Genomic DNA, 23273 nt, shown 5'->3' on the forward strand with positions numbered 1-23273 from the left:
CGGAATACTATGGAAAAGTAAATTTCCAGAGAAGGCAGCCAAGAGTACCACACCCTACAAAGGCTGAGGCAGGAAGTCGTCGAAAGCTCTGGCTGAAGGCAGGAGGGGAAGAGGCTGGCCGGCTTTCAGCCCACCTTTGCTGGCAGCCCAAAGCACCTGAGGAGCCTGAACGGGCACGTCTGTGAGGCCGGAACTGAGGCCATCACCCCTTGGCCGGTGAAGCCTGGCGATCTGAGTTGAAAAAAAAAACCAACTTCCCACTCCAGGACCTGAGTCACTTAACCTACAGACTCGGTCTTCTCTCCACCAAACAAGAAAGTAACCTACCTGGCTGGCCGTGGAGGGCCTAGTGCCTGTGTGCGCGGGCGGGGGCGTCGCGCTGAGCCACGTCCCCGGCCCTTCGGTTATTTTTTGAGGCAGGCACTTGCAAAGTCGCTCAGGCTAAGCTTGAACTTGAGAACCTCCTCAGAGGAGTGTAAGCACTCTGTTTTGTGAGGGAGTCGGGGGGGGGCACCTTCGGACACCGAGGGGGCGCCCCGAACATTAAGAACCTAGCACCTCCGGGGTCGAGGAGGCACCGACACCGCTCAAGGGGCGCGGACGGCCGGGCAGCCCCTCAGGACGCGGTCGGCGCCGGCGGCGAGCTCACTCCCCTGACGAGGCCAGGTGCAAGCACCGGGACCCTGCGGGCTGCTTTTGGCGCAAACGACTGCCCCTTCTCCCTAGTCCTCCGCGGCCCGACGCGGAAGCCCACACACAAGGGCGCGGCCGTCCTTCCCGCGCTCGCCCTTCCCGCTCTCGCTTCAACACCGTCTGCGACTGCTCCGACAGCGGGGCCGCGCCCAGAGACCCGCCCTCTACGCGTGTGCGCCCTCTGCCGAAACCAACCATTTTGCCAGCGCGCATGCGCCGACAAGCCAGCCCCTCAGAAAGCCGGTGGGCGGGGCAGTTGGCGGCAATCCCCGCCCTCACGCTCCCCTCTGGAGGTGGGGCGGGGTCGCCCCAGAGTTGGGGAAAAGAAGGCGGGGAGGACGGTACCACGCCCCCCTTCGTCCCCATTTTAAGCCCCCGACTCTTCAACACTGGCCAATCGCAGCCCGCCCCATCCCGAGCGCCGGCCAATAGGTAGTGTGCTCTGGCTGCTTCCGGCTTGGCGCCCAGATCGCCCTTTCCCCAAACCTCTGAGCGGCGGGCGGGACCCAGGAACGGGCGTCATCTCAGTGACGCGTCACGGGCCGCGGGCCAATGGGGGGCGGGTTCGGCGCTGATGGACGGGGTGGGCGGCCAGTGGCGAGGCAGCGGCCGCACTTCCCGTCTGGGAGAGAGTGTAATATGGCGAAGACCTACGATTACCTGTTCAAGCTGCTGCTCATCGGGGACTCGGGGGTGGGGAAGACCTGTGTCCTGTTCCGCTTCTCCGAGGACGCCTTCAACTCCACTTTTATCTCCACCATAGGTAGCGGGCTGGGGTTGGAGAGGGCGGAGGGGCTGTAGGAAGCGGGGCGGCCTCGCCGTGGGGACACCGAGGCCAGACCCGGGTGCCGGGGAGCGCGTGGCCCCGCCGGGGTCCAGCCGCCCGCGAAACCTTGCTTCCGGAGTCCCTGGTGTTCAGGAGCGGAAACCGAGGCCAGGGAGTGGGGGAACCTCAGCGAGCACCTCCTGTGTGCCTTCTGAGGTTTCGTGCTGGGGCGGGGTAGGAGCCCAGTTCCCAGGGTGGGATCTGAGACCCAGGGATGGGGGGACCTCCCCAAGGTCACAGCCTGCAGTGGCAAGGATAACAGGGGAACTCAGGTGTGTCTGACCCCAAAACTTGGGAGCTCGGCCATCCCAGAGAAACCCTGCCTTGTACCCGGCCCCGCCTCTGCTGCGCCTAACTCTGGAGTGCTGGGGACTGAGCCCCTCTCCTTCCCTGGCCCTGTCGCCTTCCCCCACGAGTAGCTTTTCCTCTAGAAGAATAGTGACAGCAAGGATGAGTGACAGTTACCCGCCCCAGGACATGTCATTCCGAGCAGAAGCGAGATAAAAGCCTCGGGGAGAAACTAAATCAGCTCCTGCCACAGGCAGCCTCGACTTCCCTATCTCAGGGCCCAGGACATCCTCCCTCCCTTTGCAGACAGCTTCTTCCCGCAGAACCAGCCCAGGAGCTGTCTGCGTTGCAGTTGGACAGAGTGGTGTATTTAGTCTCCCATCTTATGTCCACAGAAGCTCAGCCAACTTCTCTGGCCACAGAAACAGTCGCTGCCTGCAAGAAAAAGGTTGGAGAAGAACGGTCTAGAAGTGAGGCAGGGGGCCTCAAGAAAACCCAGGGAAGGGGGCTTCACTGCCCCTGTGTGATGTCCATGTCATCCGTCACTCTCAGTGGAGGCCCATGTGTCAATTCCTCCTTGTCCCCTTTTGGGACCTGTACTTAGTGAAACAATCTCATGTCCTGCGTACAGTAGGGGGGTCAGGATGGAAGTCGTTGTGACTGGTTCCGGAGAGAGGGAAGGGTGAGCATTGCTGTTCACCCTTGCACCTAGGCTGCCCCTCTCTGAGTCCTGTGTCTTCAGAGGCAGGAGCAGCGCTATCTGCCTGGGCTGGACACAGCATCCCAAAGGTCACACTTTGGGATGGTCCTGGAGTCCTCACCAACCAGGAAGTGGTGTCAGCTCCTGGCAGGCTGTGACTTGCTGTCAACCCAGACCTGAGTTCCTCATCCTTTGATGCATCTCTCCACCAGATACCAGTGGGATCAGTTCAGGGGTTGACCTTGGTTTGGTTTGCGATTCTTGGCCAGAAACCCACCCCAGCATTTCCAGGCACCAGGCAGGCCAGTCCCCCTCCTGTAACTTGGCCGAGGCCTGCTGGGCAGGTGGAGGCAACAGTTGAACCCAGGCATCCTTTCTCCAACCCAGCATTCTTCTCTTACTCCTGCAGCCCTCTGTTTTCTAGGAAAGTTGTTTTGTTGTTTTTGTAGTACCTGGAATCGAACTCAGGACCTCTCATTTGCCAGGCAGGCACTGTGTGGCTGAGCTATATCTCAGTCCTTGGAAAGTTTAATTCACCTTGACCTTGAAGTCACAGTTCAGCTCTGCAGAGCTGTCCTGGAGACCAGTCGGTTCACAGCCTGCCGGTGGCCACAGATCAAATTATCGCCACCAGCCTGGGTCCAGAGGGCTTGGGCCGGGCTCAGGGTGGGGACTGGGTGTGACTGTCTCCCCTGAGGTGCCTGTTACCCCAGGTCCACAGAACAGTAGTGGCTTCTGTGTCCCCTCTGTCTCCGAGGCTGTTTGCGGGGCTGCATCTATAAGCTCAGCCATTACTGTTTTAAACAGTTTCTTTAATGCCAAGCACAGACTTAACTGTTGTTCCCTCCTAAGTCCCTGTGATGATACCAACAGGGCATGTTTGTTTCTTTGAGTGTTCAGAGCTGCCGTGAGGTACCCAAAGTCCCCCACCTTACCACTTTCTGGAAGGAACTTCACATCTACACTTGGGAGTCCTTGGGAGGCCCCAGAACCATCCCTTTTCCATGTAGACCACTGTGTACAGCCCCAGTGTTTGTGCAGGACCAGGGGCACACAGGCAGCTCCCACCAATGTCCTGGGGAGGCCGCTGCAGGGAGAGCGTGGGCTTTAACTGCCTGGACATAGGTGCACTTGCAAGTCAGATAACTTGCAAGTCACCACTTAAATATACTGTCCAGCAACTTTCAGTAGAGTCACAGATTCACTCAGCATCCACCCCCAGCAGGGAACATTTCACATGTGTGGATGAGAACCACGGGGCCCTCTCTGCCCCAGGTTCCTCCTGCCTGTGGGCCTCCCAAGCTGGGTGTTTACAGTACGGCCTGGGTCTGTTAGCTGGCCACACAGTTTAGTTGTATTTATAGGTACTTGGAGGGGGATGTGGGGGAGCCGTGGGATGGGGGAGAGCTTCAAGGTCACCTGGGAGAGGAGGGTTAGAGATAGGAGAGATGCTGATGAGTCAGGAAGGCCTTTTAGGAGGTGACCTTTGAGCCAGCAGTTCAAGGGCAAGTAGGGCGGAGGCCAACTGCAGTGAAGGATGGGTGTGCTGGGGTGTAGCAGGAGAGGGTGGCATGTGTGCACAGTGCATTGTGGGTCACGGCCCTGTACTGGGGGTGGGGGGAGTATGGCCTGTGTGCCTAGTGTATTGTGGGTCAGGGTCCCATGACGGGGTGCAAAAAGGGACAGGAGAGGATGTGACCCATGTGCAGCTGTGCTCATGGTGGTGGGAAGTGCAGGCCTGTCCTGCACAGGCCTTTTGGGGTGGGCTACCAGCCTGCCCTGGGCAGTGAGGCCCCCTGGTGGTGACTGGGTGCAGAGCGAAGCCAGGGCACCACTGGGGCTCTGGCGGGCTGCCTTGCCCCGACACAGGGTCCTCCAGGTGCTTCAGCCGGGCCAGGTGTGCTGGACATCGAGGTGGCTGGACCTGTGCACATGCAGTGTAGGACATCGGTGGACACTATATGTTTTGCTTTTTCTTTAAGGAATTGACTTTAAAATTAGGACCATCGAGCTCGATGGCAAGAGGATCAAACTGCAGATTTGGTGAGTTTTGCCCTCTACTGGCCAGTGTGTCGGCCCAGCCGCCCCTTCCTGGGACAGCAGCTCCTGTGTCTGGGTGCCCAGCCATGGGCCAGCATTGGCCACATGTATCCGGATGCAGAGCAGCCCCGGGTATGGACTCAGGCAGTGCTCTGCCTGGTGGCCCTGAAGGCCATGGGGACCCCAAGATGCCTTGAGTGGAGTTGCTTTCTTAGCGGGCCTGTCTGATGTCACTTCTTCTTTTGTCCCTGGGAAGCCACACTTCCTGTGTTGTGAGACCTGTGCACCCTTACGCCCATAGTGTGTGCAGGCCACTGCCCATCCCCGAGTCTGACCTCAGCCCTGGAACCAACATCCATCCTAATACCCAGGCAGTTAGTCTCTAGTGCTGTGCTGGGCACAGTGGCACTCCCCGTCATCCCAGGTACTTGGGAGGCTGAGGTAGGACAATCACTGGTTCAAAGCCAGCCTGGGCAGTGTTGGGAGACCCAGCTTCAAGACAGAAAATAAAATAGGAAAGCTTTGCCTAGCACATGCCCCTCCCAGTGCTGCAGAGCTATTGTTTCCGAGTCCTGCAACATTTGGCAGTCAGCCAGCTTCCAAAGCCCACCAGGTGAGTCACCTGGTAAGTTTACCTCCAGCATGGTGGCCCCGATACAGCCTGTCTGTGCGCCTGAGTGCTTGTCAGGTGACCCAAGGTGGCACCGTCCTTCCCTCCTCTGCTGTCTACAGTCCTTAGACTGGGACCATGGCTGAGAGTGAAATGGCTGTGTGACCCCACATGTCACCTGTCGTAGGGGTCAGCAAGCCAGTCAGCACCGGACTGGACTGGGCAGTGGCAGTCTGAGGCATAGACGTGGCTTCATGGTGGCACTTCCCTCTCTTCACTGCTGCTTGGGAGGCTGAGGCAGGTGGATCATGAGTCTTCCCTGCTAGGCACTGGGCTGGGTGTGATTTGTCTCCCTCACACAACCCTATCAGATAGGCAAGGAAGGTTCTTCCTGTCCCAAACTCAGACACTGAGCCAGAAAACCCCCCACCCCCACACTGCTCTGGGCATGTCCAGCTTATCCACCACCCACGGGCCCCCATTTCCACGTGGACCCCTGCAGCTGCACCCCACAGACAGTGTTACCCTGCTGCCAGGGGCATGTTTCTCTGTGTGTCCTGGGAGCCCTGGGGTGACTGTTCGCCGCCAGCATCGCTAACCCCGCCCTCCTGATCATGTTCAGGGACACAGCCGGGCAGGAGCGGTTTCGGACGATCACAACGGCCTACTACCGGGGCGCCATGGTATGCACGTCTGACCTCATCCTTGCTGTGTTGGCATCGCTGCAGAGGGTCCTAGAGGCAGTGGACAGGGCTGCCCACACCCAGGCTGCCGGGACGCTTGGGGATATAGAAAGTGGGTCCAATTGGCCAGGAGCTAGTGGGGTTGGGGGGGGTCACCCAGTCCAGCCACATAAGGCCTGTGGATTCCACTCCTAGAGCTCAGTCCTCGGGAGCCTTTGTCACTGGGGCCTGAGGCAGTGACATCACTGGGAGACCATGCATTGCCCCAAGGCTGTTTTCCCAGCAGTTCTGGGCTGGGCCAAGCAGGGTGCAGGAAGCAGCCAGGGAGAGCACAGGCACCCCTGACACCTCTTCTCACCAGCCAGGGACTCTGGTGCCCTCCCAGCTCTGTCCCGTGATGGGACCTAGGGCCTCGAGCTGAGCTGGCTCCATCTGCAGCCCTTTTTTGTTTTCTGTTTTGAGGCAGGGTCTGACTGAGTTGCCCAACCTGGGTTCAAACTTGCAGTCCTCCTGCCTCAGCCTTCCAGAGTCCTGGGATCCCAGGCTGCACCACTACAGCCCCCTTGGGAGTGGCACTTCTACCCATTCATTCCAAGCACCTCCACTACCCGGTCTCTGGAGCTCACCTGCCCAGCTCAGCTGCAAGCCCAGTCCCAGACCTGGGTGTCTGGGTGCCTATGGCAGCGACTGGGCGAAGCCAAATGAAACTATTAAGTATTCAGGAGCCCGACCGTACAGACTGCATCCTGAGCTCCCATACCCTGACATGCCAGGGGAGACTGCTTGTACTCTGTAGATACCATCCCGTCCTCTCAACCTTAGCCCACACTGTCTCCTCAAACCTGGCTGTGTTATCCACCTTGATGCCCTCATTGTCCCTCTGTGGCTGGGAGCTGAGGCTCCGGCCCAATGCCCACATCCTCAGCCAGTGCCAAAGTGGGGCACTGCTGGTCGGGCAGCAGTCACTACCGTGAGACCTTCCCAGTTTATATCAATGAAAATTCTAGCTGGGTCTGGTAACACACACTGTCATCCCAGCTATGCAGGAAGCTGAGGCAGGCAAATCAAAATTTCAAGCCCAACCAGGGCAATATATTGAAAACCCATCTCAAAACATGAAAAGAGGGGGAATGTAGCAGTGGGGTAGCATCTGCCAGGCAAGGGCAAGGTCCCAAGTTTGATTCCTGGTACCAAAAAGAGAAAAAGAAATGTTTGAACTAGGCATAGTAGCACATGCCTATCATCCCAGCACTGGGAGACTTGAGGCAGGAAGATCATTGCAAGTTCCAGACCTTCCTGGGCTACAAAGTGAGCCCAAGGCCAGCCTGAACTGCATAGCAAAACCCTGTCTCAAAAAGACAGGAAAAAAAACTGGGGTATACCTTAGGGCTCCCTGAGTCCAACCCCAGTACCTCAAAAAAAATTGAAAACCCAGCCAGCCCTCAGGCTGGCACAGTCGGGTGCCCTGCAGCTGATGTGGTCAGTGGCAGCAGGCAGGTGGGACAGTGAGGCTGCAACCATCCTCACCGGGGTCACTGCCACCATGGCATGGCCCAGGCCCCTGGGTGCAGAAAGCCCAGCTTTGTGTCCCCAGCTAAACCCGATCCCCGGGGTGTTCCCAGGAGGACCCAGGACAGGGCGACCAGCGTCTTTCTGGTGGTCCCCAGGGGATCCCTCGTCCTCACAGGTCAGAGCCACGGACCCAAAGCTCTGGGAGTCCTGGGCTGGGGGAATCAGCACTGAGCCTCCTGTCACCCCTGGGGTGGCTTCACACCCGGGGCTTCTGATAGCATCAGCCTCCCAGGGGTGCAGGGCAGTGACTTGCTGCTGCAGGAGCTGGTGGACGAGTTGGGGATGGGACAGAAGGGCCTATGGTAGCAGGGCCCAGGGACACGGTGTGCAGGGCAGGGGTGGCAGGCAGGACATGACCAGCTTGCTGCTGGTCCTACATGGAAGGGAGGGAAAGGGTGGGTGGCTGGAAGGTGTCCCCATGGTGAGGTGCTGCTATTGTCCTCCGTACCTGGGAAAGATGACCTATCACGAACGGAGTCCACTATTTCACACAGGGTATCATGCTGGTCTATGACATCACCAACGAGAAGTCCTTCGACAACATCCGGAACTGGATCCGGAACATCGAGGAGGTGAGGCAGCCCTGCGCCCCCCTCCCTGTCCTCAGACGCCATGCCAGGGCCCAGAGCCCGGGGACAGGAGAAGCTCTGATGAGAAGGTTTTGGAAGCAATGCGGTCCATCTGGAGGGGAGGGGGTGACCTGAACTGTGAGCTACAGCCCGGTTGGGGGACTGGGAGTGGCTGTGGAGGGCACAGAGCAGCCGGCCCCACCTCCTCAGCACAGCTTGGTCCTGTGCCCCAAAAGGCTGGCCTCGCTTCAGCTTCCTGGGCAGCAGCAACTGGGCTTTGGTGCCAGACAGGCAGGGCCCCAGGACTTTAACCCGAGCACTGACAGCCACACCTCCCTGACCCCCGGGCTTTAGCCAGATCACTTGGGAGTCACCTTGGCTGAGAGAGGGTTCTGGTGACCCAGGTGCAGGCAGGCAGAGAGCCATATTGAAGCTGAGAACTGAGCTTGGGGTGGGGGCATCCTAGGAACAGCAGAGGGGCCCCAGCTGCCTGGCAGCTGCAGAACTACCTCATTCCTAGGGTGGCGAGGCTGCAGGCTTCTGATCTCAGCCTGGGCCCAGCCATGCGGTGACCCAGCCCCTCCCCCTCCCGGTGTAGCATGCCTCTGCTGACGTGGAGAAGATGGTCTTGGGGAACAAGTGCGACGTGAATGACAAGAGACAAGTGTCCAAGGAGCGGGGCGAGAAGGTGGGCACGAGCTGTGCAGGCCGAGGTTGGGGTCCTCCTTGATCTTTATTTTTCCAGTACTGGGGTTGAAGCCCTGGGCCCCGCACTGAGCCAAGTCCCTGTCCCTTTGGGGTCTCACTTGATTGCTCAGGCTGAGCTTAGCCAGGAGATCTTCCTGCCTCAGCCTCCCAGGGAGCTGGGCTGATGATCTGAGCCACACTGCCCAGCCAGTGCCTGGCTGCAGTCCCCTCTGTGCTGCCCCCTCAGCGGCTGCTTCATCCACAGGCCCTGCCCGTGTCCCCTTCCCCATAAGAACCCAGGGAGCAGTGGGCCCACAGCCCAGGGGGCCCTGACCAGTTGCTGGCACTAAGCTGGCCCCACCTGCCACTGCTGGCACCCAGGGCACTCACATCCTGGGCGCAGTAGCTCAGTGTGCTTCCCTGTCCCTTACAGCTGGCCCTTGACTATGGAATCAAGTTCATGGAGACCAGCGCCAAGGCCAACATCAACGTGGAGAATGTGAGTCAGCCTGGCCAATTCTAGGTGCCCAGGGTCCCTGTCCTCCCTGAGGCTGTACCAGCCCTGGGCTGCAGCCTTCAACATGCCCTCTCCTGGCTCCCTGGCTCCCAGGACCCTGAACTCTGCTCCTCCGGGCCAGGCCCACACCTGCTCGGCTCTCTGTGTCCCACCGGGATGCAGGGCCAAGGGTCAGTGGTTCAGTGCCACCCAGTGAAGGTTCCTCTGGGGACCAAGCTGGGCAGTGCCCCCATTGGCCATGGTGCCTTCGCACAAGGTACTGGGGCTGCCCCTGCCAGGGCGCTGGCATGCAAGTGGCCACTGCACAGCTCCCAGGGTCACCAGGTAGGCAGAGGCATAAAGGGTGGGGCCAAGTGGGAGCCCATGCAGGGTGCTATCCACATACACACACACACCCGCTGACACTGAGGGCCACACCACCTCCTGCAGGGGCTGTGACACCACGCTCTTCCCACAGGCATTTTTCACTCTCGCCAGAGATATCAAAGCAAAAATGGACAAAAAATTGGTGAGTATGAGCCTCCCTGCTGTGCACAGCACTACTGGGCCAGCATCTGTGGTGTGGCAGAGGCCACTTCCAGGCCCTGGGGACCTGGCCAGGAGGAGCAGGGTTTGGGATGCAGTCTAGGTCTGTACCCAGCTGTGCAAGTCAGGCATGGCCTCCATGCTTGGGGCAAGGCCCCGAGGCCACTCTGCTGCTGTGACCGTGAGTGGCATGAAATAGATCAGCTCAGCTCTATGTCAGCATTGGATTCGGGGGCTTCTTGCCGCATGGTGACATAGTGTGGGGACTCTTAGAGAACCCACTACTTGGGGCAGTGCTGACCTCATCTGTCCTGGTCACCTCCCAAAGCCCAGCTCCAAAGAACCATCGATAGGGCAGCACTCGGGGGCTAAAGCAGGAGATTGCCTTGAGTTCCAGGGTGGCCTGGGCTACAGTAAGACAATGACTCAAACCCACTTGGGATTAACACACGGCTTTAGGGAGGGCGTTTCCAGCACACGAGTTCTGTGGGCCCAGGATGCAAGTGTGGGGGAGGATGGCTTCGTCCCTGTGGCCTCACCGCCCTCAGGACTCACAGCAGCTGCCAGCCCCATCTGTGTCGTCAGATTTTCTTTTCTCTAATGTGGGCACTGAACCCAGCACCTTGGCCAGAGCTCCGTCCTCAGCTCTTTGTAAACAGCTTTCATTCTGAAATGGTCTCAATGCAGTTGCTAAGCTGCCCAGGCTGGGCTTAAACTTGGGCTCCTCCTACCTCAGTCTCCGTGAGTGCCGCAATGACAGCGTGTACCCCTGCATCCAGCCTTGCTGTCCTCATAAGCACAGCTGTCAGGAAGCCCACAACTCCGTCTGTGGTGGCCGAGCCCCAGGTTTCTGGGAGCTCTCGTGACCAAATTGGCGAGTCTCAGATCCTGGGCTCCAGGTGAGGGTGCTACAGCCTTGACAGAGCCAGGCATGGGCCTGTCCCTCGGGACGTCACCACACCCAAGGTCCTGTGCACCTCTGCCTGTGGCCCTGGCTGTCCTCCACCTGCTTGGGACACAAATGCTCTCGGGCCCCGGGTGCTGGGTTATTTTAACCTTGGACTCAGAGAAGGCACAGATAGTGCCGGGTGCTACCAAACGCATATGTTTTCCTCACTCTAAGACACAGGGACTGTGGCTGGGGGTGCTGAGGGCTGTGGGGTCGGGCTGGGGGGCAGCTCTACCAGGGAAGAAGCACCCTGGGGCCACTATTCTGCCCTCGGCTGCATGGCATCTTCTCGGCACCGGTCAGGGGTCCAGACCTCCTAGTGCACAACCTGCTTTGTACAGAGCCGTGCAGGGCCGCCTCCCCTTGGCAGTTTCCCCCCAGGGCTGTGGCCTGTGTGTCTGGGGCGCATCTGTCCCCTCAGGGGTGCCGACTGCTGGCACAGAGGCCCAGACCTTGGCAGGGCACACATGGGAGTGGCGAGGTCAAGCCAGGGCCAGGATGCAGAGACGGGGGAGAATTGGCCAGGAATTCTGCTCCTCGGCTGGCTCTAGGGCCGCACTGAGAGGGTGGATGGGGGAGGGGGGAGGAGGGGGCCCAGGCCCGGAGCAGATGCTGGGGCGGATGACTGGTGGGAAGGGGCAGCTGGAGGTGGGTAGACAGCTGCTGGGTGGGTGAGTGAGGGGTACGCTGATGGATGATGTGGGCTGGGGGTGAACAGGGGACTGGGTGGGCAGCTGGGTGGGGTGGGCAGCCAGGTAGTCACTTGCGCATCTGGCTCCCTGGTAACTTGAGAAAATCCCTGTGACCCCAGGAAGGCAACAGCCCACAGGGCAGCAGCCAGGGGGTGAAGATCACGCCAGACCCACAGAAGCGGAGTTCCTTCTTCCGCTGCATCCTCCTGTGAGGGCGCCCACGAGCCTGGCTCACTGAGCTGACTGTGCCTGACCCGGGCCTGCATCCAGCAGACCTTCGAGCCACACCAGAGGCCCATGCCACCAGACCTCCACGAGAAACTGTCTATTTTAGTAACCGTCTGATCCTTTCAACTCGGAGATGGAAAGAATTAAGAATCTGCTATTTTCCTGTAACCTCCGACCTCGGGCCCACAGGCGACATCTCGTGGCAGAGAACACCGGCCGAGGCAGGTGGCAGAGTCCATGGGATGCCCAGCCCTGGCCAGAAGTGCCACCGCAAGCCTGGTGTCGGCCGCCACCAACTCTCGGTTTTGGACAAATGACAATTACATTCCTCCCCCTAACTGTTAAACCAAAGGGAAGCACAGTAAAGACATCCGCTCACTGCGGTCAGGACAGGCCCTAGGCGGCTCCGCTGGCCCCTCAGTGAGGGGACACCGGCAACAGGTGCCCTGTCCCCGACACCGCATGGGACCTTCTTTCTAGCTGAGATTTTATTTTTCCAGAGTCGATTGCCAGCAAGCAACACCACTCCTGCTGCCCACCTGGAGGCAGAGCCAGCCAGCCGGGCTGCGTATCCCCACCTGACATGGGTACCAGTGGCCACCCATGGTCTGTGCAGCTGTCGCTGGCTCTCCTGGGCCAGGAGTGATGGCCCAGCCTGGCTAGAGAGGCTGCAGTTCAGAACAGGCTGTCACCCGGTGCCTGCTCTCACCTTGGCCCCTGCCCTAGGCACTATCAGCCAGTCCTTGTGTCACAGCCCCCACTCCCGCTTCCCAGCTGAAACTCACCTGGCCACTGGCTATCCTGTGTCTCTAACTTGCCCTGTCTGCGCCCAGACCTGCACCTACGGAGAGCAAAAGATTAAAGCTCATTTTAAAGCTCACAGGTCTGATGTCCATGTCCCGCTCCAAGGCCAGAGCTGAGTGCGAGGCAGTGGGCATCTCAGTACTTGGGAGGCTGAGGCAGGAAGGTCCCATAAGGTCAAAACCAGCCTGGGCTACCTAGGGAAAACCTGTCCCCTTCCAAATAAAAATAACCCAGAGAGACACCCTTCCTGCCTTTCCTGCCAGATGCAGTGCATACATCTGTTGAGTTCCAGCTGTTCTGGAGGCTGAGGCAGGAGAGTCATGAGTTTGAACACAGCCTGAATGACTGAGCAGCATAGTGAGACTATAGCAACATTTCAGGTAGGGTCTGGGCATGGAAGTGAGGCTAGTGCACCCCAGGTTCCTTCCCTGTGCCAAGTAGAAATCAAGGAGAGGTAGGCATGATAAAAGCCCTGGAATCCATTGTGCAGGGGCTGAGCCAGAGGGCTGCAGGTGCCAGCTGTTCAGGGCTGGCCTGGCAATACAGTGAGGCTCTTCCCTGGCTCAAAAATAATATTCTAGTGGTATGTGCCAATAATCCCAGCACCCTTGGAAGCTGAGGCAGGAAGATCTCAAGGCCAGCCTGAGCAATCAAGCCACTGTCTCAAAAAATAAAGGCAGGAATGGGTCACAGAGTGGCTTCAGCCCTGGCGCTGGTAAAGGAGGAAGTGGAGAGGTTGCTTTTGTCACACCTTCGTGGGGAGCCAGCCACCCCCTTTCCCCCTCCACCCCGTGTAGCTCAGCACTGCCCATCCCTGCATGCCTAGGGGCCTCTGCTCAGTCCCTGCCACCTGCACAGCCAAGCCACACACTCAGTCCCCTGGCTGCACCTGGGGTATTGCATGGCTGTCACCACTTGGGTGCCCAGGACAGTGGGCTTCCCGGTCCCACAGCAACATGTGGCTACCCTGCATGGGCCTTATTCTCACTGCCAGGGTGGCTCCCACTCCCTCCCCCAGCAGGACAGTTAGGAGGAAGAAAGGTTCCAATCAGGAAAGGTGCTGCAATGCCCGGATCCCAGCACTCAGTAGGCTGAGGCAGGAGGAGCACTGTGTTGAGCCCACTATAGGCTACACAGAAAGACCTAGTATCAGAAAATAGTAAAGGATAAAGGAGGAAAAGGGAAGAGAAGGAAAAGCAGAGGAGGAAGGAAGAAAGTAGTTTTCTCCAGCCTGCAGTGCCAGGCTGAAGGCTGAGGACCAGGCAGCTACAGGGCGCAGGAGGTAGCCACAGCCTGGGAGCTGCCCTGGGCTCAGGCGCCACCACTTGTCACCTCCCTACTGCTCACCTTTTGAGGGCCAGCAGGACGCATCCTCACACATCTGGTCGACTACTCGAGCTGTCCAGGGGGCTTCCAGATCCAAGCTACCATGAGACCTCCCCCGTAGCACGAAAAGCATCATAAATCCAAACTATCCTATCAAAAACACTGAAGGCTGTGATGTCAGCACTTGAGCAGCTGAGACAGGAGGATCTCCAAAAGTTCAAGACCAGCCTGGAAACACAGCAAGGTCCTGTCTCAGAACACAAATACACTCAACAAATCACCTAAACCACCAAACACAATTTAGCATAGCCGAACTGGCGATCCTCCTGCCTCAGCCTCCCATGTGCTGGAATAACAAGCATGCACCACCACGCCCTGCTTGTGTTTTTATTTTTATTAGCACATTTGCAGTAGTAATGGCCGCCTTCCTTGTGGGGGGTGGGACAGGTGCATAACACGTTTTAATTTTTCCCCCTCCCTTCCCTGCCTTTCCTCCATGTCTTGGTCTTTTTCCCATTTGCAAGATTCATCTCCCTACTTCCTGTCACCTTTTATTTCGCTCTTTATTTATACTTTGGATTCCTTCTATAAGAGAAGCCATGCAATGTTTAAATTCATGGGTGTGATATTATTTCACTTAACATCACGGACTAAAAGGTGCATCTATTTTCCTACACAGGACTTAAGTTCATCCTTGTTCGTGGCACTGTAGTATTCCACTGTGCTGTGTGCAAATAACCACAGTAGCGTTGCCAGACTTCTCCCTAAGCATCAGTGCCCAAGGCTGGGCGCAGACTCTGAAGGAGCCTGCGATGCACCGAGGTTTTGGACACTGAGAGGCACACTGTAAGGGCCACGCATGCGCAGTCATGAATCGGCATGCTCCTGGGCTGAGGGCCTCCCAGTTCTCGCCACCACTGCGTCCCCAGATACCCCCGGCCAGGTCCTGAAGCCTCATGGATGCCCTGGCATCTGCTCTAGCGATGGCAGTGGCCCCTGCGGGAACGCTGAACCACACCGTGCTGCGCATGCGCACATAGATTCAGAACAGTCACTTAAGGGCTGGCGTTATCGCTGGTCCCCAGCGCCTGTCCTCCCTGCCCCCACCCTCGGGCACCCTGCTTTCACAGCAGTGGTCACACAGCGCATGGCCTCCGTGTCGTTGCTGTCACTTGGTGTCGCAGTAGCAAGGTCCCTCCACACTGTGGCCCAGGTCACTGCCTCGTTCCTCTTCTTTTCGTGGCTGAATAATATTCCACTGTGCAGTGGGCATGGTGGTACACGCCGGTCACTCAGGTGAGGCTGAGGCAGGAGGATCACCCCAAGTTCAAGGCCAGTCTGGACCACACAGCCAGACACCACTGTAGGGTGCCCAAGCTGGGGAAGGTGCAGCTGTATCTATCTGCAAAGGCTCCTGAGCAAAAGCTTGGTTCCTGTGCACTGGTGCAAGGCGGCCTGGTGGTCGCACACGGGTCAGCGCTGCTCTTGGGCACAGGTCACAGACAAGGTTTCTCGGCTTTAGGGTGCTGGCCCGAGGGTCACTTGGGCCAGCGCCTCCCCCTCCCCAGGAAAGCCCACATGGGGCCTTGGCATCCTCCAGAGGAAGCCGGCTGCCCCATCTGGCAGAGCAGGGCCATGTCCCCCGCACCCCACTTCCTTCTGCTGCCAACCCATGCACACACCAAGCAACATCCTCCCTCAGTGGCCGTGGTTGGCTTGCCCAGGCGAGAGGCTGCGTGACTGTCACACCCTCCCAAGGCAGGGACTGAGCCACCAAGGCTGCCCTCCCCAGGAGCGGGGTCCCCCACGTTCCCAGGATGCTGAGCCCCCTGGCAGGAAGGGCCCTGCTGCGGCAGCTGTCAGGGAGACAAGGGTCGAGCTGTCTCAGCCCCTGCCTACTGCATGGTGCCCAAGAGAGCCCCGTCAGGTGGCAGCGGGCCCTCTCCTGGCCTCGTCCTCTTCGGCAGCACCAGAGCCTCCGCTCGGGGCTGCACCCTTCCCTTCTTGTTTATCATTCAAGGCGGCTTCCCTGGATCCCTAAATTGAAACTTGGGATCCTCCTGCCTCAGCCTCCCAGAGTGCCAGGATCACAAGTGTGGTCCCTGGGGTGCCCACTTCTTATCAGCTCAGGTGACAAAGGATGATGCCTATTCTGCTGGAGCCGGGAGTGGGGAAATTGAGGCTCGGAGACAATGAGCACTCCATCCAGCAAGGCCACCAAGCTGTGTCTGCATGTCCCTTGCTGGAGTCCCATGCTTTGCCCCTCCCCCAGGGCAAGACACCCCTCTGTGGCACAGCTGCACAGGAAGCCTCCTGCACCTGCCTGGGAGAGGGGGTGCTGCTGAGTCCCTGAGAGGCCCCGCCTCAGGCTTCCGGCTGTTTTCTTTCTTTCCTTTTTTTTTTTTTTTTTTTTTGTCTTTTTGAGACAGGGTCTCGCTGTGCAGTTCAGGCTGGCCTTGAGCTCACTTTGTAGCCCAGGCTGGCTTCGAATTCTCAGTGACCCTCCTGCCTCAGCCTCCGGAGTGCTCCAATGGCAGGCATGTGTCACCGCACATGGCTCCGTCTGCTTCAAAACTGGAAGAAATCAGGACCCAGACCAAGCAGCTGTCCTGGGTCCTCACCCGCCTGTGCCTCCTCCAGGCCTGCGCCATCCCCTGACTGTGGGTCCCCTCGGGCCCTAGGTGGCCTCTGTCATTTATGGGTGTCCCACGGCTGCCACTCCTCCTGGAGCCACCCAGGTGGCGGAGGCAGCTTCCGAGACTGCTCCGTCCCCTGTCGCTGGATGGGATGGGCCTGGGCCTCTCACTGCAGGTGTGTGTCCCGCTGTCCCTATGTCCCTCCTAGCCGCATGGCGTGGGCCGGTACCTCTTGCCTTCGAGGAAGCAGGAACAGTGGAGCAGCGCCACCCCAGGCGGGCGACGGTGACAGTGACTTTGACAGTGACGCACAGACCCTGAACTGAAACCCAGCTCCTGCAGTGCAGCCATCACCGGACCCAGACGGCTCTTCCCAGGTACAGGTCCCCCAGCCCACCCTGGCCCCCAGAAGCAGGCGGGACAGGGCTGGGGGAACGAGGCGTGGGGATGGGGCTGGGGCTGGGGGTGAGGCGGAGACCCCGACTCAGAAAGTTTAGAAAGAAAACAGCGATGGGGGAGGGGACAGGTGACCGGATCTGACCAACACATGCTCACCCGCTACCCATCGAGTCACCATGATGCCCATCACTAGTGACCCTGTGGTGACTGCCCACTACTAGTCATCAGCTACTGGTTACCCTCACGAGTCACCCATTGTTAGTTACCACCTCTGGTTGCTCACCCCTAGCTATCAATTACCCACTGCTGGTTACCATTGTTAGCTATGAACTACTAGTTACCATCACTAGTTATCACTGCCAGTCATCCATTGCTGGTTATCCCCATGAGTTAGCCAACTAGTTACCCGTTATTAACTACTTGTTACTGGTCGTGCACCCACCCATCCTAAACTGTGCCCAGCCAGCCCAAGGATCCTGGGATCAGGGTTGGGAGTCCAGCCCTGGCCAGGGTCCCACCATGCCCCCTTCCATAGTGGACAACAGACAGGACACTGCACTCGATGGCATCATGTCTGGGCTAGAGGGAGCAACAGAAGGGACGGTCAGGGATAGAAGAAAGTGCCAGGGCTTTGTCTGGGGAGAGGCAGGGAAGCTGCCTGGTGGAAGGGACATTTGTACTGGGCCTTGAAGGATCCATAGGAGTTTTCCAAGGTGTGGGGAGAAAGAATAAGCTTGCGAACATGTTCCCGGGGCAGCCACGAGTAGGCTTCCTGTGAACCATAGGCCAAGGAGGAAATAGAAAGGCAAGTTGCTGAGCGACAGGGATACGCTGAGAAATGTCAGTGGGTGATCCTCACCATGCCAGTATGACAGTGGGCACTGCACACACTGAGGCAGACCAGCCTGTGAACACAGGCCAACCTGCTAGGGCATTGCTGCCAGACCCCTGTGTGGCAGCTGTACAGGGATGGAAACCCAATGGCACTGGGGTATAGGTCCAGTCCTGGGGCACAGGGTGCAAGTCTTCGGTGAGCACTGGACTCCACCTGGAGGCCCTGGCTCATCCCCAGCACCCATCCCCCAGAACCAAAGCAGACCCCTATGGTGATGTCACTCACTGTCCCGGACCTGCAGCTGGGGTCCAGGCAGGGGACCGGACCAGGTCACGGGGCAGTGGTGCAGGGCTCCGGCTGGGTTCCCTATCTGCACCCAGGGCCCAGTCCCCAGGGGCCCCAGCCTGGGCATGGCAGGGTCAGTGCCTGGCATTTTATGGAACAGGTCCAGTGTCTGCTTACCGGGCTAGGCTAGAATCCTCGAAGCCCTGGCCTAGGGCTTGCTCCTCGCCCCCAGAGTCCATCCTAACTGCTGTTTGTCACTGTGTCCCCCGCTCGGGGGCACCTGGAAAGAAGGCTCTGGAGGAATGCGGAGGGGCAGGGCTGGCACGGAGCCCGATGTGCGGTGGCCACGCCTGTCCTCTCAGCACTCTGAGAGGCTGAGACAGGAGGATGCCAGCTCCAATCCAGCCCGGGCGGTTTAGTGACTCAGTGAGACTCAGTCTCAGCATAAACAAGAAAAGGGTTGTGGTGCACCCAGCCCCAGGCCCCATACTGCGCAGAAGAGGAAGAAGCGGCTCTCAACAGGCCAGGCTCCCCTCTTCCTCCGCAGGTGCCTTCGAACCCGGAAGCCATGGCACAGTCTGAGAGGCTGCCCCCGCCATTGCCCCCTCGCCTGGACTGGTTCGTGCACACCCAGATGGGCCCGCTGGCCCAGGACGGCGTCCCCGAGTGGTTCCACGGCGCCATATCGCGAGGGTGAGGGCGCCCCCAGCTCTCTCCAGGTCTCCGTAGGGCAGGGCAGCACTGCGGATGCACATTGACCCCACCCTTTCCTCTGCCTGCCGCTGTGTGGCCCGTACTTCCTCTGTTTTTTCTTTTATTTTCCTGGCAGCCTGGGGCCAGAACCCAAGGCCTCATGCATACTGCGTGGGCATTTACCACCAAACTACATCCCAACCCATAGAAGTTGTTTTGTCTCAGGACAGGGTCTTATTAAGATGCTTAGGTGGCACTGAATTTGCAAGTCCTCCTGCCTCAGCCTCCAGAACTGGGATTACAGGCGTGCATCACCATGCCATGCAAGAAGGATCATTTTTTTTTTTTTTTTTTTTTTTACCATGTTCAAAGAATGCTGCCAAGGCCAGAAAGAGGGGCACAGGCACTGTTTCACAGCTCTGGGGCTGCGTTGTGGAAGAGAAATAGGACGTGAGCCACCTACGACAATTTTAAACATTCCAGGAGCTACGCTAAGGAAGTACAAAGCCCAGACATGGGGTGCCAGCCTGTGACCAGCCCCACTGGAGGCTGAGGCAGGAGGGTTGCAAGCCTGAGCCATGTAACAACTTGGTGACACCTTGTCTCAGAACAGAACATAAAACATGGCTGAGATGCAGCTCAGAGTGAAGGCCCTAGGTTCCATCCCAGCACACACACATGAGCAGCACGTCCCCCAGGAAGACTGTGACTTCCCCTGGAGGAGGCCGAGGACAGGACAGGGACAGATACCTTCCTGCAGCCACACAGCAGAGGAGCTGTGGTTTGGGACCCAAGGTGTCCAAAGGCTACATCTAACGGACATGGCTGTCTCTGAATATGCCAAGGTCCCACAACCAAGAAAAATCGACTGTGGATGGCGTCTGTTTAGAATTAGAAAGTGTGGTCTCCCAGCCTCTGTCCCAGAGTCCAGAGCGGGGCAGCGGGGCGGTGACCATGGGCCTCCTGTGCTCACCCTCCTGCCTTTCCAGAGACGCCGAGAACTTGCTGGAGCCACAGCCCCCGGGGTCCTTCCTCATCCGGGTCAGCCACAGCCACGTGGGCTACACGCTGTCCTACAGGTGAGGCCTAGGCAGGGGTGCGGGGCAAGGTTGCCTGGTGTGGGTCCCCTGCGGAGCTGCAGGTCCCGCCCACACTGAGCTCGGCACACAGCCCAGGCGTGCCCCGCCCGGAAAGCCTCCCTCAGCGTTCTCTCCTGGCTCATCCCCAAGCCGGGAACAGGGCTGAGCACTGGCGCCCTCCCCAGATCTCCGAGTCCAGCTGTAGCAGGCACGCTGAGGCAGGAAGCTATGGGTTCCTCCTTCCATGTGCTGCAGGGTTCAGGACGGCTGCTGCCACGCCATGGTGCTGCTGCGGGACGACGGCCGCCTGCTGCTGCACGGGGAGGACACAGCCCATGCCTCGCTGTGCGCCCTGGTGGCTTTCCACCAGAGCAGGCCGCTGCGGCCTCACGGGCAGCTGCTCACGCAGGGCTGTGGGCAGGTGAGCTGGGTCCACCGCCCACCCTATCCTGGGAGTCTCCCAGCTGGGCATAGGACTCAGTGGGCGTCTCCACCGCTGAGCTGCAGGGATGGGGTTGTCCTTACACGGCCGGTGGGTGTGGCCTGGGGGGTCTGGAAAGCGGGTTCCTTCATGCAACGGATGGGCGTGGTCTAGGGGGTCTAAGGTGGTCTGGCTTCCTTATCCAGCCTGTGGGCGTGGCCTGCAATGGACTGTCTTCCTTATTTGGCTGGCTAGTGGGAGGGGGTTGGGGGGCTGGCTTCCTAATAAGTGGGCATGGCCTGGGGGCCTAGGGCCCGCTGACTTCTGTGGGCTGGCTTCCTTATTCAGATAATGGGCATAGCCTAGGCGGTCTGACTTCCTTATTTAGCTGGTAGATGTGGTGGGGCATGGTCTGGGTCTGGCTTCCTAATAAGGTCAGTGGGAGGGCCTGAGGGATCTAAAATTGGCTGACTTCCTTATGTCATGGGTGTAGCTGGAGACATCTGGGGAAGGCTGGCTTCCTTATTCAGCTGGTGGGCATGGCCTCGAGGTCTGGGGCTAGCGGGAAATAGCTCATGGCACTGGCTCTTCTATAGTCATGGGGATATGGCCTGGGGGTGGTTCTGGGGAGGGCTGGCATTCACATAACATCCGTGGACATGGCCTGGGTGGTCTAGCTAGAGCTGGCTTCCTACTATGGCTGGTGAGCGTGGCCGGGATTGACTCCTGGTGGGTGTGGCCTGGAGGAGTCTGGGGTCAAGTACTTCCTTATATGGCCTGGGGGCTGACTGCTTTATGTAGTCAGTGGGCATGGCTTTGTGATCTGCAGCAGGTTTACTTCCTTATACGGTCGATGGGTGGAGTCTGGAGTCTGGGGTCTGGGGCTAGCTGTGAATGGTGGGCTTCCTTATTCGGCTACGGAGCTTGGGTCCCCAAAATTCCGCGGGTGGGTGCTGTGGCGTTAGCCCTGCCCCAGGACCTGAGCTGTGTCTCCTCACAGACGAACCCAGCCACTGTGGACTATGAGGACCTCCTGCTCTGTGCTACCACCCTAGCCCAGGATGTTGCTGGCCCTGAGCCTGGCCCCGAGGAGCATCAGGGGCCCTGCTCCGGCCAGGAGGTATGGGGAGGCTGGCACTTCCATGGGGCGAGGGGGTGAAGGCTGAAACTGCTGCTAGAGGAGCTCCTAGAGGAGAGTTAGAACCCATCGGGGCCTTAAAGCCTTCCAGTGACCTCCATCCAACCCCACATCTCTGTAAAGCCACACTCAGGGCCACTCCCATGCCTCTGCTTGCCCTGCTGTGGTTCAGGTCAGCAGCGACCTCAGGACCTTGCACACATTGTGTCTCTGCCCCCAGTTCCCACACCCAACTTCTGTTTCTAGTTGACCTTCCCCTCTGCAGTGTCTGGACCTAAAACAGTCCCACGCCTGCCCTGTGTCTCCTCGCAGACAGCCCCTGGCAGCTGGAAGACTCTCGCTTTCCCATGGTCTCTATTTCCTGTAGGCTTTCCCGTTCCAAGGGAGTTCTACCCCAGCCTCAGCAATTAGGCAACTGAGCAAATTAGCCAGACCCTAAAACAAACAATAAAAAGGGGACTGAAGTGCAGCTCCCTGAGAAGGGCCTGGCTTCCATCTCAGGGCTACATTAATTAGGATTCAAACATACGCGGAATGATGATCCGCCTGGCTGTGATAACCGAGACAGGGCTGCCTGAGCTAACTACTTCCCCGTGTGCTTGGGTCGTTTGCATTTCTCTATTTTTTTTTGGCGGGGGGGGGGACCCCATCTGACCCGGGGAGGCGGCACCAACACACAGGGCGGTGGTGTAGGTGTAGGAGGCTGCTTGCCAGGTGTCCCCAGCTGCAAGCTACCCCATGGGACACCACCTGAGAAAGGGGCAGGCTCAGGGCTCGGAGGGCAACCAACCAGGTGGTCCCTGCCTCCGTTTCAGGATCCTCGAGAGCGCACCCGGCTTTTCCTGCCGAAGAACAAGGAGGCATCCCCAGAGGCTTGGATGGAGCCCGTGGAACAGGTCACCTCCCCCCAGCCCCCAGTGGTGCCTCTGGGGGACGCTGGTCAGAAGCTCTGGAAGAACCTCAGGGTGCTGCCTGATACCAGCAGGAGGGTCCAGCAGTGGCTGAAAGACCACCTCACTGTGAGCCTGTCGCCGTGCTGGGACACCTGGCTGGCAGAGGAGACTTCTGGCTCCAGGGTCAGGACGGACAGTCGGGGGCACTGGAGCAGTGCTGCCTGGAGAAACAGGGTCCCCACATCCCCAGAAAACACTCCTCAGTGCCAGGCCCTGAGGGACAGGGGCACACCCTCCAGGAAGGCCAGTAGGCCTGCCTCCTGGAGTGGGATGATCCCAAGTGGCAGAAGTTGGCGCCAGAAGATAACAAGGGCACTGTCTGCCCAGCCGTCCCAGCAGAAGCCGGGGGACTGGCTCCCTGAGGAGTACCTGCAGCCACCACCTTTTGCCCCAGGGTACTGCTAGGGGCCCACCCAACCGTGACCTCAGTGCTGGGCAGCCATGTTCCACGCATGTCCTCCAGGATACCCGGGTGGGAGAAGGCGCTGGTGACCAGCGTTAAAGAAGTGAGTGAGGCTTGCTCTGTGTCCAGCCAGTCCCGGTCCCCCTTGTTGCCTACAATTTGCCCTCACTCCCTATGGTTCCCAGTCTGGAGTTTGCCTACCATATGTGGAAAATGATTTTAACAGCTGTATGCAGGCTGGGCATGGTGGTGTATGCCTGCCATCCCAGCACTCTGGAGGCCGAGGCTGGAGAATCTCCCAGAGTTTCAGGCCAGCCTGAGCTATATGGCCAGACTGTCTCAAAAACCAAAAACTCAAACTAAAAATTGTGTGTGTATGGATATGTGCAGACTTGTTCCCTCAGCAGGGTTTCCTAGACAGGACTGGGGAGCACTGGGGACATCATGCCAGTGTTGGAGCAGTCCAGAGGGGTGGAAAGGCTGCAGGGGGTAGGCCTGAGGAGCCTGCAGGAATCCAGTGGGACATGGCTGCCCCAGCACTGAGGGTCCCGCTGAGGCTCAGGGGAGCTGGCACGGCCACTGAACAAGGGTCAGGGGACCACAGCCCTCACACACAAGGTCCACGCTCTGTGCAAATCACACTGCAGAGCCTGGGCCAGCAGGGCCACCTCCCCAGGTGGTTGTGGCCTAAACACAAAGATGGCATCGTCAGCATCATTTTG

General features: G+C 58.9%; 2 protein-coding genes across 3 annotated transcripts; both read left to right on the forward strand.

Annotated features, from left to right (window-relative positions):
* Window positions 1-1270: 1270 nt before the first annotated feature.
* On the forward strand, window positions 1271-12459 carry Rab8a (RAB8A, member RAS oncogene family). The gene is made up of 8 exons (XM_003464257.5): window positions 1271-1456; window positions 4490-4550; window positions 5780-5840; window positions 7907-7984; window positions 8580-8669; window positions 9102-9167; window positions 9643-9693; window positions 11471-12459. Exons 1-8 carry the CDS (start codon window positions 1333-1335, stop codon window positions 11561-11563), a joined length of 624 nt encoding a protein of 207 aa, XP_003464305.1. The 5' UTR covers window positions 1271-1332; the 3' UTR covers window positions 11564-12459.
* A 3653-nt stretch (window positions 12460-16112) lies between these two features.
* Hsh2d (hematopoietic SH2 domain containing) lies at window positions 16113-22934 on the forward strand. Of its 2 annotated transcripts, XM_003464203.4 has the most exons (6): window positions 16116-16722; window positions 18412-18557; window positions 19547-19636; window positions 19892-20057; window positions 21058-21177; window positions 22011-22934. In XM_003464203.4, exons 2-6 carry the CDS (start codon window positions 18433-18435, stop codon window positions 22551-22553), a joined length of 1044 nt encoding a protein of 347 aa, XP_003464251.1. In that variant the 5' UTR covers window positions 16116-16722; window positions 18412-18432; the 3' UTR covers window positions 22554-22934. The 2 variants fall into 2 exon arrangements, with proteins under 2 accessions (XP_063084125.1, XP_003464251.1); XM_063228055.1 differs by lacking the exon at window positions 21058-21177 and having other exon boundaries at window positions 16113-16722.
* Window positions 22935-23273: the final 339 nt, after the last annotated feature.

This window comes from Cavia porcellus, unplaced genomic scaffold, assembly GCF_034190915.1.
Source record: "Cavia porcellus strain 051 isolate PalLab524CR breed Dunkin Hartley unplaced genomic scaffold, mCavPor4.1 scaffold_17, whole genome shotgun sequence".
NCBI classification, from domain to species: Eukaryota; Metazoa; Chordata; class Mammalia; order Rodentia; family Caviidae; genus Cavia; species Cavia porcellus.

Excerpts from the sequence above, each read along its gene's own strand:
- Rab8a (XM_003464257.5), top strand. The coding sequence starts at position 1,333 with ATGGCGAAGACCTACGATTACCTGTTCAAGCTGCTGCTCATCGGGGAC. Across the intron at positions 5,841-7,906 it reads CCTACTACCGGGGCGCCATG|GGTATCATGCTGGTCTATGA; the intron begins GTATGCACGTCT and ends TATTTCACACAG. Across the intron at positions 8,670-9,101 it reads CCAAGGAGCGGGGCGAGAAG|CTGGCCCTTGACTATGGAAT; the intron begins GTGGGCACGAGC and ends TGTCCCTTACAG.
- Hsh2d (XM_003464203.4), top strand. The coding sequence starts at position 18,433 with ATGGCACAGTCTGAGAGGCTGCCCCCGCCATTGCCCCCTCGCCTGGAC. Across the intron at positions 19,637-19,891 it reads GGCTACACGCTGTCCTACAG|GGTTCAGGACGGCTGCTGCC; the intron begins GTGAGGCCTAGG and ends CATGTGCTGCAG. Across the intron at positions 21,178-22,010 it reads GGCCCTGCTCCGGCCAGGAG|GATCCTCGAGAGCGCACCCG; the intron begins GTATGGGGAGGC and ends CCTCCGTTTCAG.